Genomic DNA, 17865 nt, shown 5'->3' on the forward strand with positions numbered 1-17865 from the left:
GGATGGACTAACAGGATGTCACTACCAGATTATTATACTGTCACGCAATTTACATAATTATGCCAAATTTAAGTCAATCCGACTACTGGAACTTGGTCGAATTTAACTTGCAACTTGCACTTACAGACAGACAGACAGACAACGGGACAGGTGAAACTAAATAAAAGTTTGTAATAAAATATAGAACACTAACAGATTCTCTAAGTCGCTACAATCTTGACATAGTGGTCGTGGTCGTCTGATGAACCTTCATGGCGACTTTCTTGAGAAAATAGTGTAGGTAGTGGTTTCCCTTGCTTTCCACATCGCAGTTCAGTAACAGATTATAGGACAAAAAAAGACTGCGAAATGAGCTAGAAGAAACTCCTATTAGAAATGTGTTGGGAAATTAGATTACAAAATAGACAGATATTTTAGATGAAGATACCTGATTGTAGATTCAGCTGTGGCGTTCCTCTATGCATCAGCGAAGTTCGGAGAGACCCTGAGCGGGTTATGTCGAGCTCATCTGTGGACAAAAGATGATTCGATTTGAGATATCATTAAGGCAAGTTCATACATAGAGGGGTAGTTTAACCCACTATTACGAGTGTAAATGAGAAAGTTTTTTAGTCTGTCTGTTTATTATTTCGTCATGTCTGTACCCATGAACGGATTCAGATGAAATTCGGTATACAGATAGTTTGAGTCCCGGAAAAGGACGTTAAAAATAGAAATAGAAAATATAAATATTTATTAGCTCTTCGCACAAAACATAATAAAAATACATTTAAAAAAAACAACAATATGCGAAATCGCGAAGCGGTCCCAGCTCAGCATAGTGTTGGCCGTGAGGGCCAACGCTGGTCTTCCGCTGTGACCGCTTGGCGACTTCACGGAAGCCGACAAAATTTCCTAGAAAATAAAACAACAAACAAAAAGCAATAAAATCAAAATACAAAACTAATTACTTACAAACAAAAAATAAAATAATAATAGTTAATAACATCCCAGGAATAGTTTTTATCCCAGAGAATTGCATAGTTCCCGCGGGATAGCGATATACGAATTTTAAGCGTAACGGCTAGTAATATTGCTGTATGTTATTGCAGTATAAAACAAACGGCCATTTACTCAAAGTATCGATCTGCCATTCAAGCTTATTTACAATACAATACAATACTAATATTATTTATTGCACATCATAAATCAGTACAAAAAACTTATAATATAAACACTACCTACCTACTATTTACCTTGCTTTTTAACTAATACCTTTGTAGGTATATACATTCATCGAAAGAAAGTTCTGTTATTGTCTACACAAAGATTTAGTTAGTACAATGATAAACTAAAATGAATTAAAACAATGAACTAAAATAATTTCCTTGCATACCCGCGAGCTTACGATAGCTAAGCTAACGCCTAAGATAAGTAACGCCTGATTCAATAAATGAATTAAAACAATTACTTTGCAAACTAAAACTTTAGGAAACAAATGGGCCGTTGTTCCATGCCATTTGGGAGGTTTCCTGAATCAATTAATTTATGTGACAATCGTCAGATGGAACAATAACAACATGATTTATGGTCTGTGGGGAGGTCATTTATGTAAAAACGAAACAACATACGTCGCAGAACACTCCCTTGAGGCAGTCAACTGTTAAAAACAATGTAGTAGATTTTTCTTTGGATCAAAATTAGTGATACACCCAAACACGAAAACATACGAGAGAAATACGTTAAACTGCCAAAATAACAAACCGTAAGGTCAATAATCTCACTCCTTTCCCATTGAAATACCATCCAAGCCTCCAGTTTTACGTCGCCCCCTGAATTATACACACCCTCATTTAAACCTGTACAAAAAAGCCAACGCGCCGAAATCACGTTTGGTTTCGTGTTTCGTAGGACTAACCAATCGGCGTGAAATCTTCGGGCCCCTGGAGACGGTTGTCATGGCAACGCGCAGGGCTGGCACGTAATATGTTCGCAGATAGGGATGTCAACGGTGACAGGGTTAAAATGGAGCGCGGTTTTGAAATAGACGGGAGTGATATTTATAGATTGTGCAAGAAGCTTGCGTCTTCGTGTGGTTAGATTTCGTTTTTTTGTGATGATTAGCAGCTTTTATTAGTAACACTAATGTCCGGTATCTTACAGAAAAAGAGCTAGTTGACGGTATAATTTTACAAACTTTTATTTAACTTCATCTCATTTTTTTGCTTCAAATCTTCAAAATGAACTTCTTTGGTCGTCTAATCAACAGATTGGTTTATCACCATCATCATCCCAACCTATATACGTCCCACTGCGGGGCACACGCCTCCTCTCTCACAAACACAGACACAGAACAGAACAGAAACAGAACAGGTTGGTTGTTCATTTTTTTTTAATTTCATGTAATTTTGATAAAAAATTAGGTATCCAACGGAACAGACTAATGGAAGTAAATTTCACGTTAATTTAAAAACATTAAATTTTAGTAGGCAACCCTGCACCGCTGGAACGGGTCACAAAATCCAAAGTTATCTCATAAATCGCAGACAGGTCGTTGTAATGCTGAAGCCAAGCATCAAATTACATTTCACTCACGTATTTTTAATAGGTTTACATACTGGAATAATGTGAAAAACTTTTCAACAAGTAAAAGCGGCAACTACACTGAGTCGTTCGCCGCATGCTGCATGCGGCGACGGCAAAAGTGTAAAGAACACGGTAGTCGGCCGCATTCGGCGAGCGACAGCTGCCACCGCCTTAATATGGCATATGGCCAACGCAGTAGACGGACAGACAATGTAAAGACGACATTCGTTCGCCGAAGTAGTTTGAAACAAATTCGGCGACCGCATGCACGATGCAGTGTAATTGCAGTGTAATTGCCGCTTAAAACAGGAATTTAGGTTCAAAGAGAGTTGGGCAGAGGCATAATGCTAATAATAAAAGATATAGAAATGTATTAGCAAATAAAATCTCCAAGGGAATGTTTCGCTAACAAGATAATTATAATGTTTAATTTACTATCAAACACGAATTTTATTACGCTCAATTTTGTAGGTATAGTTTTGCAGGTGGTAGGACCTTGTGCAAGGTCCGCCGGGATTGCTACCACCATCTTGCTCGCTAATCCTGCCGTGAAGCAGCAGTGCTTGCATTGATGTGTTTCGGCGTGGAGAGTAAGACAGCCGGTGAAATTACTGGCACGTGAGGTATCCCATCTTAGGCCTCTAGGTTGGCAACGCGTCTGCAATACCCCTGGTATTGCAGATGTTTATGGGCGGTGGTGATCTTTTACCATCAGGAGACCCACTTGCTTGTTTGCCATCCAGTCGAATAAAAAAAAAAGGTATTTTCACAGTTTTCTCATTAAGAATTGTTTTTTTTTTCGATTCAAAAACATTCAATAAAAACTGGCGTAGTGTAAACCGCACTCGCAGGGTGTTGTACTAATTCGTAAACATGTTAGAATATCGAGCGTTAACAGAGCTCATCTCTTAAGCAAAAAATATGCAACATAGGATCATTTAAGATTGGTTGCGGGCGTATTTATGGGAAAAAAAAATCAGAATATAAATTTTTACTGGTATAAGAGCAACTTTCATAGTAAATGTCTAGTTTCTAGAACAACTAGAAGTACCTTTGATGGGTTTTGATTCCGGCAGTTTGTATAGAAATGCTTTGCTTAATGGCATCCTTTACATGTTCATCATTATCATCATTTCAGCCGTAGGACGTCCACTGTTGGTCATAAATAGGCCTCCACCAGCGACCTCAATTTTCTTCGGTTGGAAGCGATTTGCATCTACCGTAAACCCACGGCTTCTACCAGGTCATCCGTCCATCTCGTTGATAGGCGCCTTACGCTGCGCTTTTACATATTATTTAATGGAATAGTTGGCCTTATTCTGTTTAACTAAAACAATCAAGAAGAATAATTAAAGCAAAATTTCCACGTCAAAAATATCCGAATATTCCACTGCTCCCACACTTTATGTTCCTTGCAGTAACACTGCACAAAGCCTCTGGCAAAACGTTAGTAATTTCATAAATTACAGACCAGCCAACCTCATTTGTGGCTTGACAGATTTCATTTCCTCCTGTTCAACAATTTACGTTGAAATATTAAATTGTACCTACTGGGCTCACACTTCGTTGGTTTTTGTAGGACATTTTAATTAAGTATTTTGTTCTTATTTTATACAGCCAAATTGGCTGGATCAATAGAAGAATTTCAATGTATCAAAAACCAAGTAATATAACAACAGCAGCTGTAATATACCGGGTGTCGCCTGTAACATGAGCAAATAATTAAAACATAGATCGTTCTCGACAAACCGAACAATATTAGTTCAGCGACTTTTAAAAATAATTAGTTTTTTAATCTTTATTACACTTTATAGTTTATTCGAAGCAGCAATGTAAAGCAAAATGTTTGATGTTTGTAGCGTGACAGGTGACGTCAGTTGGGTTCTAGGATGGCGTACATTGATTACAGTATTTTCAATTTGTATGAAAAAGGGACTCCTTTAAGGTATTTTTTTCTTTAATTTAATACCTATACTGTAAGTATGTTATTTGAAATTAGTTTATTTAAAAATGACTTGCTGCCAAGTTTCTTGCGGCGCCTTCTTCTTGGCAACGATGGTATTTCCGAAAGCGCTGGTAGTTTAAAAAATGACGTGTAAAAGTGCCTATTGCGGCCTATTTACTGAATATTTAAATGATTTTAATTTGAATTCTAAATTATTTCAAAACATCAAATTTGTCTAGGGATAACGAGTATCGCAAGATTTTTTTGATGTGTCTAGTTTTTTCTTAAAACTTACTTTTCCTAACTGTTTATTACACTTATACTTTACATGTAGTACCTTTCGTGACATTACGGCCACTGAAACTAGATAAGAATTACTAAGTAAACAAAAGTGATAAATTTACGAAGTGAAACTAATGAAAAGCTTGTAAAAAGGACAGCAGTGGATGGTGGTTTCTTTCTTTTCCAGTTGCAGAGAATAAGACAGCCAAGATAAATTGCTGAGGCAAAAGATGCCTCGGCCTTTTGGATTGGTCGGTCAGGCATTAAAAATATTTTTGGGTTGCGTACAGAAGTGGTCCCTAAACATCGGTTGAGTTCAAAACGCGTCAGCGTAGTATGGTGGTGGCAACCGTTGGTTTTGTGTGATTTGTGTGTAGCTTTGCCTACAACGTGGAGGCGGAGGAGCTGCATAAACACACATTTAAACACACATAGCTATCGTAAGGTCGCAGGTAAGCAAAGTATTTTTTTCACTATTGTTAAGATACTCTTAGACAAAAACCATTTACAACCACACAAAATTTCATTCCACAAAAAGCTATAAATTAATAAATAATTAATAATCCTGCCTTGAAAAGAAACCGAGATGCATAACATCACAATTCTAGCACCACGTTGTTACTGTCAAATACAAAAACGATATTTACAATATGTTATGCTTCTCAAGTTCACTTACATGTAAGTACCTACACTTGCATCTAAGATACGGTTTTATCCGTGTAACGTATAAAATATAGTATCAAATCACATAAAGTTACAAATCATAATCGTGTTAGTCGAAATGCATAATGATATTTTTTCTCACAAATTATCAACTAAACCTATCCTAAACTATTGATCTACTAGATCGCTCTGAGGTGATAAGTTCGCCTATTGCTTACCTTAGGAAATCTCTATGTACGTGTATATACCTGTTTTCTGTACTGCTTACTGTGTTGGTGTGCAATAAAGAGTTATTGTATTGTAAAGTAATCCGTAGCCTATTCGATCAAACTTAGTCTATTTTATTTTTTTATAGAAGATTTCATTATTTAAAATAAACCGTTATGTATTTTGACATGCTCTCGTTCTTAAGCCAGAAAAATCGTGCAAGTTATATTACACTGCAAGACGGTAAAGCAAACGAATTTGTAATGGTCAATCGAGCGCCGCAATGCAAGTCTAAACTAAGCTTTACTCAGAAGTTACGCAAAAGCTGAAATTTCTAATTCTAGAACACAAAGACACGGTCTTTTAAGTGCAAACGAAGTTACCTCAGAATTATAAAAAAAAGCTTTTACCTCAATGACGTTACATGAAAAAAATACGATGCGTCCGTACCAAGATTTGCATTACTTTTAATATTAATCTTATGACTCAGGTTTTAAGGGTTGTAATAAAAGAGGCTCATATCCCTCCCGCCTCCGGCTCGCTTATATTAAAACACTTTGCTCTCCTTTATTAATCCTACCTTTTTTCTTTGAGAAAATAATTGATACACGTGCACGATATTAAACTTGTCTTTTAAGTAATTTTGAGGGTATTTTTGGAAGTGTTTTGGGGTCGCTTATTAATTACTCTCTTTGAAAGTAATTTATGTCTTCTAATCTGTCCGCGGTTTATCAATTTTCGAGGAAGCTGTAATTAAATGGCCGCAAGTTTGAATCGCATTACTTTGTCATAGTAAGCTTTCGTTTACTATTTAGTACTGTTAGCTGTTTATTTTTGTTATTAAACGATCTCTAGTGGAGAACCAATTTTATTTTTCGTTGTTTTTTATTTCATTTTTTGATATTCTTAGTTTCATTTTTAATAACAAAAATTCATCTTTTTTTTTTTATTCATCTTTATGTGCATTCTTGTAATTTGACATTTAAGTGAATAGGTATATTATGATGTATAGGTATTAAGGAAATTATTGAAGAATATACTATAAAGTGGTTGTAGATATGGTAGATACGGTGCAAGGTATGGTAGATACGAGCTAAAAATAAATTCATATAAGACACTTTCGTTACTTTTCAGGAATTGTAAATCTATCTATATAAATAAAAATGAGTCATAAATGTGTTGCTAAGCGCAAAACTCGGGAACGACTGGTCCGATTTCGCTAATTCTTTTTTTGTTGTGTTCGTTACTATCAGGAGATGGTTTTTATGGAAGAAAATACAGAAAAATACAACGGGGGCGAAGCCGCGGGCAACAGCTAGTAATAAATAAACAATACTTACTGCGTTGCTCTGAAAATAAAGATTTTATTGTAGTAGGTTAAGTTAATGAAACATGAAAAACACTGTAACTTTAATCATATTATCCTACCTGAAAATAAAAAAATGTCATTTAAAGTATATTATTAAGTTTAACAATTCCTTTTATATTTAGTTTTGTAATATTTAAATCATTATGTGCAATCACGGTGAATTCTACTTCTGTCAGTCCAAATCAAAACATAATCTGCTTTACCGTATTAACCGTCATTATTCGTAGCGCCATCTATGGAAGATAATATGCATTTACATCGTCACTATTTAACCGACATAGCACCATAAACTAAAAAAATATGTTTCTTTACATCCATATAAAACTAGTGACCGAATTTCGGTTTAAATTCCAAATTCAACTTAAACCGATTATCTTTAAATATATTTTGTTAAATTTGCGTTCATTTTAGTTTTGGAAAATAGGTATCTGGTCTCTCAGGGCCCATTGCGAATTAGATACTTATCACTTTGATATTTTATCTGTGTTTATAGAAGTGATTAGTTTGGTATCTCAAAAAAAGCAAGTCATTATTCTATCAGACAAGAAAAATAAGCAGGTGTGTAGATAGTGGAACTATTTTACGACGGCGATTGCTCCCAAACGCCGCACAAAAGCACACGAATCCAGGTTCAGTTCTAGTATCAGCAAAGTTCCTGCCAAAACCAGAACTTAACCGAAAATATAAATTAACGCTGAAACTCGCCGAAACCGAAATCAAAACCGAATGTTCCGACACTAAAAAACATAATAAGTATTCCATTTTCAAATTGCTCAATGTTATCAAAAAACACTGGCCACTTTCAGTACAGCATTAAACGGCCCACAAATATAAAAACTCCTTTGCGAAGTATTGCAATAAAAAAGTTAATTGCTTAAACAAATGCTGGCCGTTGAGTGAATGCCTTTCAAATTACAATTTAAAAATACTTTTGAAATTCTGCACATTTATTATGAAAACCGTAAAAGTCTACTCGTGTTTAAGTAGACTAATAAAATGTGGTGAAATAAAAAAAGGTTTTCGTGATTTTTTAATTGAAACATTTTAATATATTAATCATTACACAGTTATCTTATTAAATTAGCATATAATAAAATCAGTATGTCATCAAGTGGCTGCACTTATATGACTTTAATTAAACGCAAGGCGTTCAAAATTAAATTTTGCAATCGAATGTTTATAATAATATGCGAAATTGAAACTTATTATCTAAAGCTAAGTATTTAATAGTAAAACCTATTCGTTTGTTTTGACAAAACGTTCCACTCAAATACAATCAAACACTTTTACCAGAAAAACAAATCCTTACCGAAGCTGTAAAAACAGAAGCCGGATATCTAAATAAACAAGAGTACGGCCCGCAATAAAGGTAAGTAACAGAATGACGGCACAGACTTTTTCTCTAAAGGTTATTTGTATTTATAGCGCCGTTCGAACTTTCCTTTTTCCGTGCTAACGATTGAGAAAATTAAAAGAGGTCATTTCAGAACTTGGCCCATTTATCCTCGTTACGTTTTGTGGGGAGTGTAATTGTAAATGGTGTTTTAGATTAATACTTTGTGCTTACTTTTTCTAATCTTCAGTTTTTGTTTCGCGAGGGAAACGTTCGGTCTTGCTTTTTTTTGTGATCTGTTAACGTTATGCGAAGGAGGGTTGTGTTTTCCGAGCGTATGTATGTTTGTATTACTATACTATTTCTTTGGCCCTCCCTGTAGCCTAAACGACTGTACGGTTTTCAAAATATGATGCATTATTCATCAGATTTGTCAAACTGTCGATAAGTGACACATTTAAAAATGCCTGCTCGGCCAACACTATGCTGAGCGGGACCGCTTCTTGATTTCGCAGAATTGCTTTTTTGTTTCTTATTAAATTCTATGTTTGTTAGTGACGGATTTATATTTTTTATGAGTGTAGGCCACTTTGTTTCGGCCGCCCCATGTACGTACCTTTCTAAAATAATATTTTTCTCGTCCTCTGAAATCTTCCGCCCCTATGCCGCGGCCTATACGGCCTTTTGCCAAATCCAGGACTGCTATTCGTAATGTTGCGTATCGTATGTTCAGTTAGTTTTTGCGAATAGTGAATTAATGTTTTCTATTTACTTCATCCCAGCCTATATACGTCCCACTGCTGGGCACAGGCCTCCTCTCATAACAAGAGGGCTTGAGCCGTAGTTCCCACGCGGGCCCAGTGCGGATTGGGAACTTCGCACGCACCATTGAATCGCTTCGCAGGTTTGTGCAGGTTTCCTCATGTTTTCCTTCACCGCAAAGCTCGTGGTAAATTTCAAATGTAATTCCGCACATGAATTTCGAAAAACTCAGAGGTTCGAGCCGGGGTTTGAACCCACGGCCCTCTGTTTGAGAGGCGATAGGTCAAACCACTAGGCCACCATGGCTTTTATGTATGTATGTCAACTCTTTATTATACAAAAGAAAAGAAACGAAACATAATTGACACACTTTCAGATACTTGAGCAAAAGTGGACTTCTCCCTATACGGGATTTGTACCAGTCAATCATTAAGTGGATGAGAGGAGCAATCGGGTCCGACAAAGAGTAAGTTTTAGAGTCAAAAATAGCGGAAGCTACTATACAATCTACACAGTCTATACTTAGAGTCATTTGCGTCACGTTTATGATTGGTTAAATGATCAAACGGACCGCTCGATGCTAACGCCATCTAGCGATATTTTACTTGTCTACAACCATTACTGAAAACTACTACAACCTTTACTACAACCCTTATTGAAAATTTCGTGAAAGTATTTCTAAGGGCAAAGCCGCGGCTAGAGCTAGTTAAACATATAATTATGTCTTTAAAAACATCATCAAATTGCGTAGGCATCCCTAACTTCCCGCCTACATTTAATTTAAATTAAACGTAATATTTGACCTTTTCCTTTGTTACAATAATTATGCTTCATGATGACAATACTGGTATAATAATTCAGTTTATTTACATACGTCCTTCTGTTTTGTACAGAAATATTACGTTTATAATGCCGTATGTGTCAGCGGCTAACATCTACGAAGGCGAAAATAGTTATTTGTGTCACAAGGGAGCAAAATGGTGTATTTACGGCTAGGGTGTAAATTGAATCCAGAATGTAGCGAAGGATCCTACAATAGAATCCTGAGCGTAGCGAGGGATTCTAGAGTAGAATCATAAGCGTAATGAGGGATTCAAGTGTTAGCGCCCAAGATGAAAATAATTTTGCTCCCGAGTGGCTTATACAACTTTTCACGCACTTTTCTTTATTAAAGAACAACCATCATAGAAAATGGCGTGGCTTTACAATTATCAACTTCAAAAAATGGCGTTTACAATAAAAACACTTGAAAAGCCTTGAACAGAAAGCACTTTGCTCCCTCTCGCCAGGGAGGAAAAGTTACTTTTCTGAAGGAGACGTGTGAAAAGATATAATGTGACCCCGAGATACTTATACAGAAAATAGTTTTTATCCCGAAAAATTGTAAAGTTGCTGCGGGCACGCCTTAAAAGAGGTTTTTAGAAGACGCTACAACTAGTAATAAATAACAATATTGATAAACCGAACTCTGTAAGTGAGCAAAGTAATTAATTTATTTGTAAACTAGAGTTTACCTGCGGCTTCGCACGCGTAAACTATTCGATCTGGTACAATAGAAATTCCGGGATTTTATGAAATTACCCTGGGAATTTCCAAAATTTATATCGTGGTCTTCATTGGGGTTGTGTTAAGAACAACTGTCCAAAATTTCAAGCCTAAACCCAGCGGTTGAAATTTCAAGATTTTATCCCTATATCGTAAGAATATCGGGATAAAAAGTAGCCTATGTATTATTCCACAAGTCCATCTACTTCTACACACTAAATTTCATCCGAATCCGTAGAGCCGTTTTAGCGTGAAGGAGTATTGTTACGACGGAGCACTTCGTACCCTATCTGGCGTCGAAGACGTCAACTAAGAGGTTCTAAATGGAAAGAAAATATTATTGTTATTTTTTTCCTTCGACGGTCGCTTTACCAGGGAGAAAGAGCCTTTACACTGCCATTAAAAAGCGGCTTTTGCGGGTTAATGTGAGACCTTAAACGGTCAAATGCAATTAAAGAGATTAAAACTAGGTTTCATATAATGTATGTATGTACAGAAAACATATTATTATAACAAAAATCAGATTACAATACTACTACAGTACTGTCATTCTAGCATGGTGCGGGTCAGGATGACACTTATGCACCGTTTCGTTTTACTCAAAAAAAGTTGCTGCGGTCTAAATGTATGAAATTATATTTCATTTGTAGCCTGAATATGACTGGCGTAAAATATTTGAACATAAAAACTACGTTATATGAAATAAATTCCTATTCCCTATTCCTTTCTTCTCACTGTGCATAAATTACTGTTCGCCTATCTTTTAAGTTTTCCTTTCCTGTTTAGGTTAGCTTGAAAAGATCCCTTTTAGGGATAAGTTCGCCTTTGTACTCTTTTGTTTTGTTGTTTTCTTTTTGTATTATTTTTGTGTTTTATGTACAATAAAGTATTTACATACATACATAAATTTGACCTATCAGATTTTTATAATCAACTAGCTGTTGCCCGCGGCTTCGCTCGCGTTAAATTTGGGGTAACACAGATCATTTACTTTCTATGATCTTTATTTTCAATTTTTTTTTATTTGCAAATTTTTGAATTTAAAAAACAACCTAGATGATCATAATTCGTTAAACTTTGTACCCCTGTTTCACATCTTTAGGTCAGGGGTGTAATTTTAGAAAACCCACGTGCTTCTTTTGCTCGCGACTTTGTACCTACGCGGCATAGGATTGTTCCCGCGGGATAGGAATAAGTAAATTCAAGAGAAAACCACACTGTCCGCGATTGAATTGAAACAGGCTTCTATTATTTCGGGTATCGATTTTTAAAAAGCTTTTACTAATAGTTTTTTTTAAAATCCACTCTGTTTTTCCAGAGATCCCCAAACAACCAAGAAGCAGAAAAAGTTAAATATTTCCTTTTCCCATGGGAATTTCGAAAAATCCTTACTTAGTGCACTCCTATGATACTTTATCTACATGTGTGCCAAATTCAGGTCTGTCAGCCTGTCCTGTCACAGTATACTGTTTTACAGGTATTGATAAATTTTGTTACGTAATGAGTTGATTGGTTTGGTGTAGGTACTTAATGTGTCCTCCTAACCGTTAAGGAGTTATACCTTCCCTCATCAGCTCACCTGAATAACCAGAAAGAATACAACTAAAGGTCTACCTATACGTGCATATGATGTTTAAAGAAACTTCTTCTAACTCGTTACCTCTAACCGTTAAGGAGTTTAACCTTCCATCATCAGCTCATCAACATGAGATGATGTCTGTCAGACGCAAATACTTAAATAACTCGAGATAATTATATAAAAAACGTTATGCGTGTCTACAAAATTTGAGGGTTGCCCTCGATTTCCCTGAGATTCCGTCATCAGATTCTGATTTGGTGACAATGGGGAGGAGTAGACTCAGGAGTAGATTTTATTTCGAATAAAAAATTATTTAAAAAATCGGTCCACAATTAAGCGAGAAATCGGTGAACAAACATAAATAAATATATATAGCGGAATGCATAACCTCATTTTTTTGAAGTCGGTGAAAGAGCTTTTTGCAGCGTACGTGCAGTATATACATTTGAATTTTGAAATTTTAGCTTTCTACAACCACTAAAACGCAAAATCCTGTTTTTTTCCGTTACCATAAGAATTTCGGGAAATGCTCTATTAATGCTCCCTTACACTCTCCAAGGAACATACTTGCCAAGTTTCAGCTATCTACGACCAGTAAAAAAAAAAAACCCGTTTTTCCCTGTTCTCGTGTGAATTTTGGACAGTCCTCTCTCAGTGCTCCTATACATTGCCGAATTTTAGCTTTCTACCAGTAAAACGAAAAGTCCCATTTTTTCCCTTTCCCGTGAGAATTTCGGCAAATTATCTCTTAATGGTTCCACAATAATACTAATGCTGTTTAATGTAAAATTGCAATAATACTAACGATAAACCCTGTTTTTTCCCGTTAACGTCAAAATTTTGGGAAATCCTTTTGTAGTGCTCCCCTACACTCCTCCCCAAGGAACCTAAATGCCAAATTTGAGTTTTCTACGATCAGTAAAACGAAAAATACCGTATTTACCCGTTCCCGTTGGAATTTTGGAAAGTCCTTTCTTAACGCTCTTCTACAATCCCCAAGCAACCTACATGCCGAATTTCAGCTTTCTGGGACCATTAAAATGAAAGATCCTGTTTTTTCCCTTTCCCGTGGGAATTTCGGGAAATTATTTCTTAATGGTTCTCTTCACTTCTCAAGCAACTTACATGCCAAGTTGCTGCCTTCTGCGATTAGTAAAACGAAAAATCCCATTTTCCCGTTCCCGTCAGAACTTCGGGAAATCCTATTGTAGTGTTCCCCTACACTCCTCAAGGAACCTATATGCAAAATATTAGTTTTCTAGGACCAGTAAAATGAAAAATCGATCCCGCTAAACTGAATATAAATCCCGTTTTTTCCTTATCCCGTGGGAATTTCCAAAATTCCTTAAAACTGTTTTTTACTATTATAATCACCTACTTCTATGCTAAATTTGAAGAGTCTAGTAATTATAGTTCATAGAATTCAGTTAAACTGAATATATAAATCCCGTTTTTTCCTTATCCCTTGGGAATTTCCAAAAATCCTGAAATCTATGTTTTAATTAATGTAATACCTACTTGTGAATCAAATTTGAAGTTTAGTTAGTACAGTTACTGAGATAGGGTCACTCGGAATCGAATATATAAATCCCGTTTTTTCCCGTTACCGTTAGAATTTCCAAAAAATCCTTCCTTAGTGGATGCCTACATTGTATAAGGTATCTATGTGCAAAATTTCAAGTCTCTAGGTCCAGTGGTTTGGGCTGTGCGTTGAAATATCAACGACTGATTTTCGATTGACTTTGTCACCACATTACCCCCTTTCAGGGGTTGAATTCTCAAAAAACCTGAAACACGTGTTTACTTATTTGTTGTTAAGAGTACTCCTGTAAAGTTTCGAATAAAATAGTCTAACTAATCTTGTTTCCCCATACTAACTTTGGACCCCCATTTCACCCCCTTAGAGGGTGAATTTAAAAAAATCCTTTCTTAGTGCACCCCTAGACCATAAAAGGAACCTACGTGCTAAATTTGAAATCCCTAGAACCAGCGGTTTGGGCTGTGCGTTGATACATCAGTCAATCACTTTTGCCTTTTATATATATAGATTAATAAAATTCAAAGCACAATTAAGTGAAGAACGTAATATGCATGTAACGTAACACCAGAGACTCGTTTAGTGATGGGACCTAATGGATCTTGAGTTATATCGGTACTTATTAATTGATAAGTAAGGAACATTCTTGTAAACTCCGTTTAGCCTTACTAAAGTGGCAAATAATATTCCAAACTAGAATTTCACTAATATTCTCATCAAAATTAGCGTAATAATCGGTTTAATTATGACATTAATTATGATTAAGATTTTAAATTATTAGTTTCATCGACTCAAGTCTCGACACTTTGACTCTCTAGTCTTGTGATATTGACAGCTGTCACCCGCACCACGCTACAAAGAAAATACTGTAATAGATTACTTTTTTTATTGTAAACCTTATTGTATTTCTTCTTATATACAAGAAAGAGTATAAACAAACAAAACCTAATAATATAAACAAAATTTTACAAAAAAAAGCAATCATACTAACAATGAAAAACAGAAAAGAAATGAAATGAAATGAATTTGTTTATTCCATGACCACAGATAAGTAAATAAGATGATATAAGTAAAAAGTTTGTACAATAAACGATTTCAGTTTCACCTTTAAGGTGAACTTATAATAAAATTATGTTTTGGTCGTCCCGTTCTTCTGGTAACTGCATTGCTGTGAAAGTTTATATTTTAAATTCATTGTTACGATATCCTGTAATGAAGTTTTTCTCGGATCTAAAAAAACATTTGACTAAGAGAGAATACATCACTGACAAAAACTAGTATTTTATAGTGCAATATTTTGCAAAAGTCATGTTAACTATCAATGACATCCTTGTATGTGCTGTATTAATACAATACATAATTAGTTGAGTTAGACTAGTTCTATTTTTAATTTTCGCTTACATAACCTTTATAACCTGTTAAAAATATATTATATAAATGTAAGTATTAACTTCGATTTAACCTTTTGAATGATACGGTGCGCCACAGACGACAAAAAAAAACTGAAAATCGTTCTATATAGGCGCCACGAAATGCCGACATGGCGCCGACGCACCGACGAGAAGTTTCCAAACTTGCGAAACTTTTAACATGAGAAGTTCTCGGCAAATTCTGAGAATGTTCTCGGGAACGAGAATTTATCACCTGACGTGTGCATATTTATTTATTTATAAATTTTGACCATAAATAGGTATACAAAATACGTTTGATTTATATATATTGAGACCTTTGTCTTTATTTGTTTCACTTTGCTAACTTTTACTATACCAAATATTACTTTTCTGGCTTTAACTTGAATTGCTCTTCTTTTGCCTGATTTTACTTTGACAACTTTAATTTTTCCTACTTTTATTTTAGTAGCTTTTACTTAACTAGCTGTTACTTTTTCAGTTTTTACAATGCCAAGCCTAGATTTTACCCTGTTATATTTTACTTAATTATTTTGTCACATTTTCTTGACCTTCTTTAATTTTAGCGATGTAAAGAAGCTAAGGTCAAGTCTGTAAATCCCGTTGGTAATGAAATGAGAAAAACTGCTATAATTTAGCCTGACCTTCACCTTTTAAACACTAAATGTTTGACATAACATTTTTACACCCCGGCCCTGAGGCATTGACATTTTCACGATCTTGTGATAAAGTTATAAAGCCGATCCAAGTGTACTTTTTATTAGTAACGTGATAAAGAAAGAATGTACACTAAAAATTTTAGTGCTAATGGTTTTTTTTTTTCAGTTTACTACAGCTTGCACGATTTTTCTTGCAAGTCTAAACCCGGCTTTAGAAAATATGGATTTGGGTTCCTTATGCGCCTGTTGCTACTCGCATGGGGGAAGAACCATCCATTTTATTTTAAAATCGGTCGTAGCACAAAAATCATGAAATAATACAGTTCTCTAAGCAGAATACAACACCAATTTATTGAACTTAAAAACGTGCGTCCAAAGCACATTAAACTTCCTTTACCTGGCAGGCGTCGTTCCTTTCGAAATTTGATTCACTGACTGCGCAAAAATACAGAATTTCCTTTGAGCTCGTTTTGAGGCAAAATGGTTTTAATAATGGAACATCTTCCGCGTATATTTTTAGGGTAAATGCATTGTAACGATCCTAATGCGTCTGTAATCCCATTGCAAACAGTGGCTTGGGTTGAGGCGTTACACTTGACACAGACGAATTTAAGAGCTAGACAATAAAATAGAGTTCTCTCTACAAGTAGATGTACCATCAGCCAAATAAGTGGTCTATCAATTTTTTAAAAAGTTGCTATAATATGAGTATGTTGCTTAAGTCGAACTTTCAAGTTGACAGACACGTCTATTGGCATTATTGTTTTATGACATGCAAACGGTTATCAACTTTAGGGTTGTAGACCATGTGGTCTACCCATAGCCATAATAGTGTCTGGATTTACGTTGGTATTCAGTTTCAGCTGTCCAGCGTGTCGAAGTGACGATCTTAATACCTTAACTCGGATCGCGGCGTCGTGTCCGACGCGTGCTTTTACGCTTAAGAAAGATCGATACTGGTTCTATATTTACGAACCCTAGGTGAGTACTTACGTCCTCTAACCGAGACAGGGAGTCTGAGGAGAGGGAGGAGTTTATTCCGGTTTTTAGCGTGTGGGAACCACGTGCAGCGTTCGGCATCTCCGAAGTCGCAATTCGGCCACTGCTGACCGGTACGATTCCTATTCGACTAAAAGAGATATTTGGCGAATTCAACTAAAGTAATACCCTTACCGGGCCTTATGGCAAAATTGGCCGGGCAATGTATTTGGCTGATCGTGCATAACCTGAAAAATAGAATACAAAATCTTATTTTACCATTTTATCCGCATAGTTGATATACATACATACTCCTGCAAAACCACAGATTTCTAGCACTCATCATCACCATCATATCAGTCGTAAGACGTCCAACTGTTGAACATAGGCCTCCCCCATTGATGGAAACAGCGTCTAATATAATCTGGATGGAAGGACTATAACTACAGAAATCCAGAAACTAGAAAGTTTCCTTGTAGATCTATGAAACCTTTAAATTTCTTACAAAAAAATAAGATCGTCTAAGGCTAAGTTCATGAACGCGCGGTCATATAAACAACAGCATTGATGTGTTACAATACGGTATTTGACTATTTTGTATATGTTTTACAAATTAAAACTACACAATGCCTGTTATCGAATAGAAAAACATTTTTTAAGCTACCTTTACAAATAAAAAAGTTATAAAGGTTTGAAATTCAAGATTAGACAGAGAAAGACATACTGGCATGTGACGTCACACGCCAGTACCGCCATACTTGCTGCACAGAGAAAGCGTTTGAGAAAGAGACAGGTACATAGATTTTTCAAAAAATCACTATAAATCCAATTTTCAACCGATTTGAATTTTCTCTTCGCTAAACACTATCTGTATATCTATATTTTCATAATAATATTTAAATATGGCAAAATCAGAAGTTGTCAAATACCGTATCTTAAACCGCGCGTCACCGCGCGTTCATCTGAACTTAGCCTTAAACAACTTACAGCCTTATTCATAAAAAATCCTTAATTGAGGTTTGATCGGTCTGT

General features: G+C 35.6%; 1 protein-coding gene across 3 annotated transcripts in view; it reads right to left on the reverse strand.

The window, feature by feature from the left end:
* LOC141432872 (protein turtle homolog A-like) overlaps nucleotides 1-17865 on the reverse strand; it is a 414047-nt gene that overhangs the window by 89931 nt on the left and 306251 nt on the right. For all 3 annotated transcript variants that reach the window (XM_074094681.1, XM_074094682.1, XM_074094680.1), the window contains one exon: nucleotides 428-508. In XM_074094681.1, coding sequence (XP_073950782.1) covers nucleotides 428-508 — 81 coding nt within the window. The remainder of the gene's footprint in view (nucleotides 1-427; nucleotides 509-17865) is intronic.

The sequence above is a fragment of the Choristoneura fumiferana genome, chromosome 11 (assembly GCF_025370935.1).
Source record: "Choristoneura fumiferana chromosome 11, NRCan_CFum_1, whole genome shotgun sequence".
Lineage (NCBI taxonomy): Eukaryota > Metazoa > Arthropoda > Insecta > Lepidoptera > Tortricidae > Choristoneura > Choristoneura fumiferana.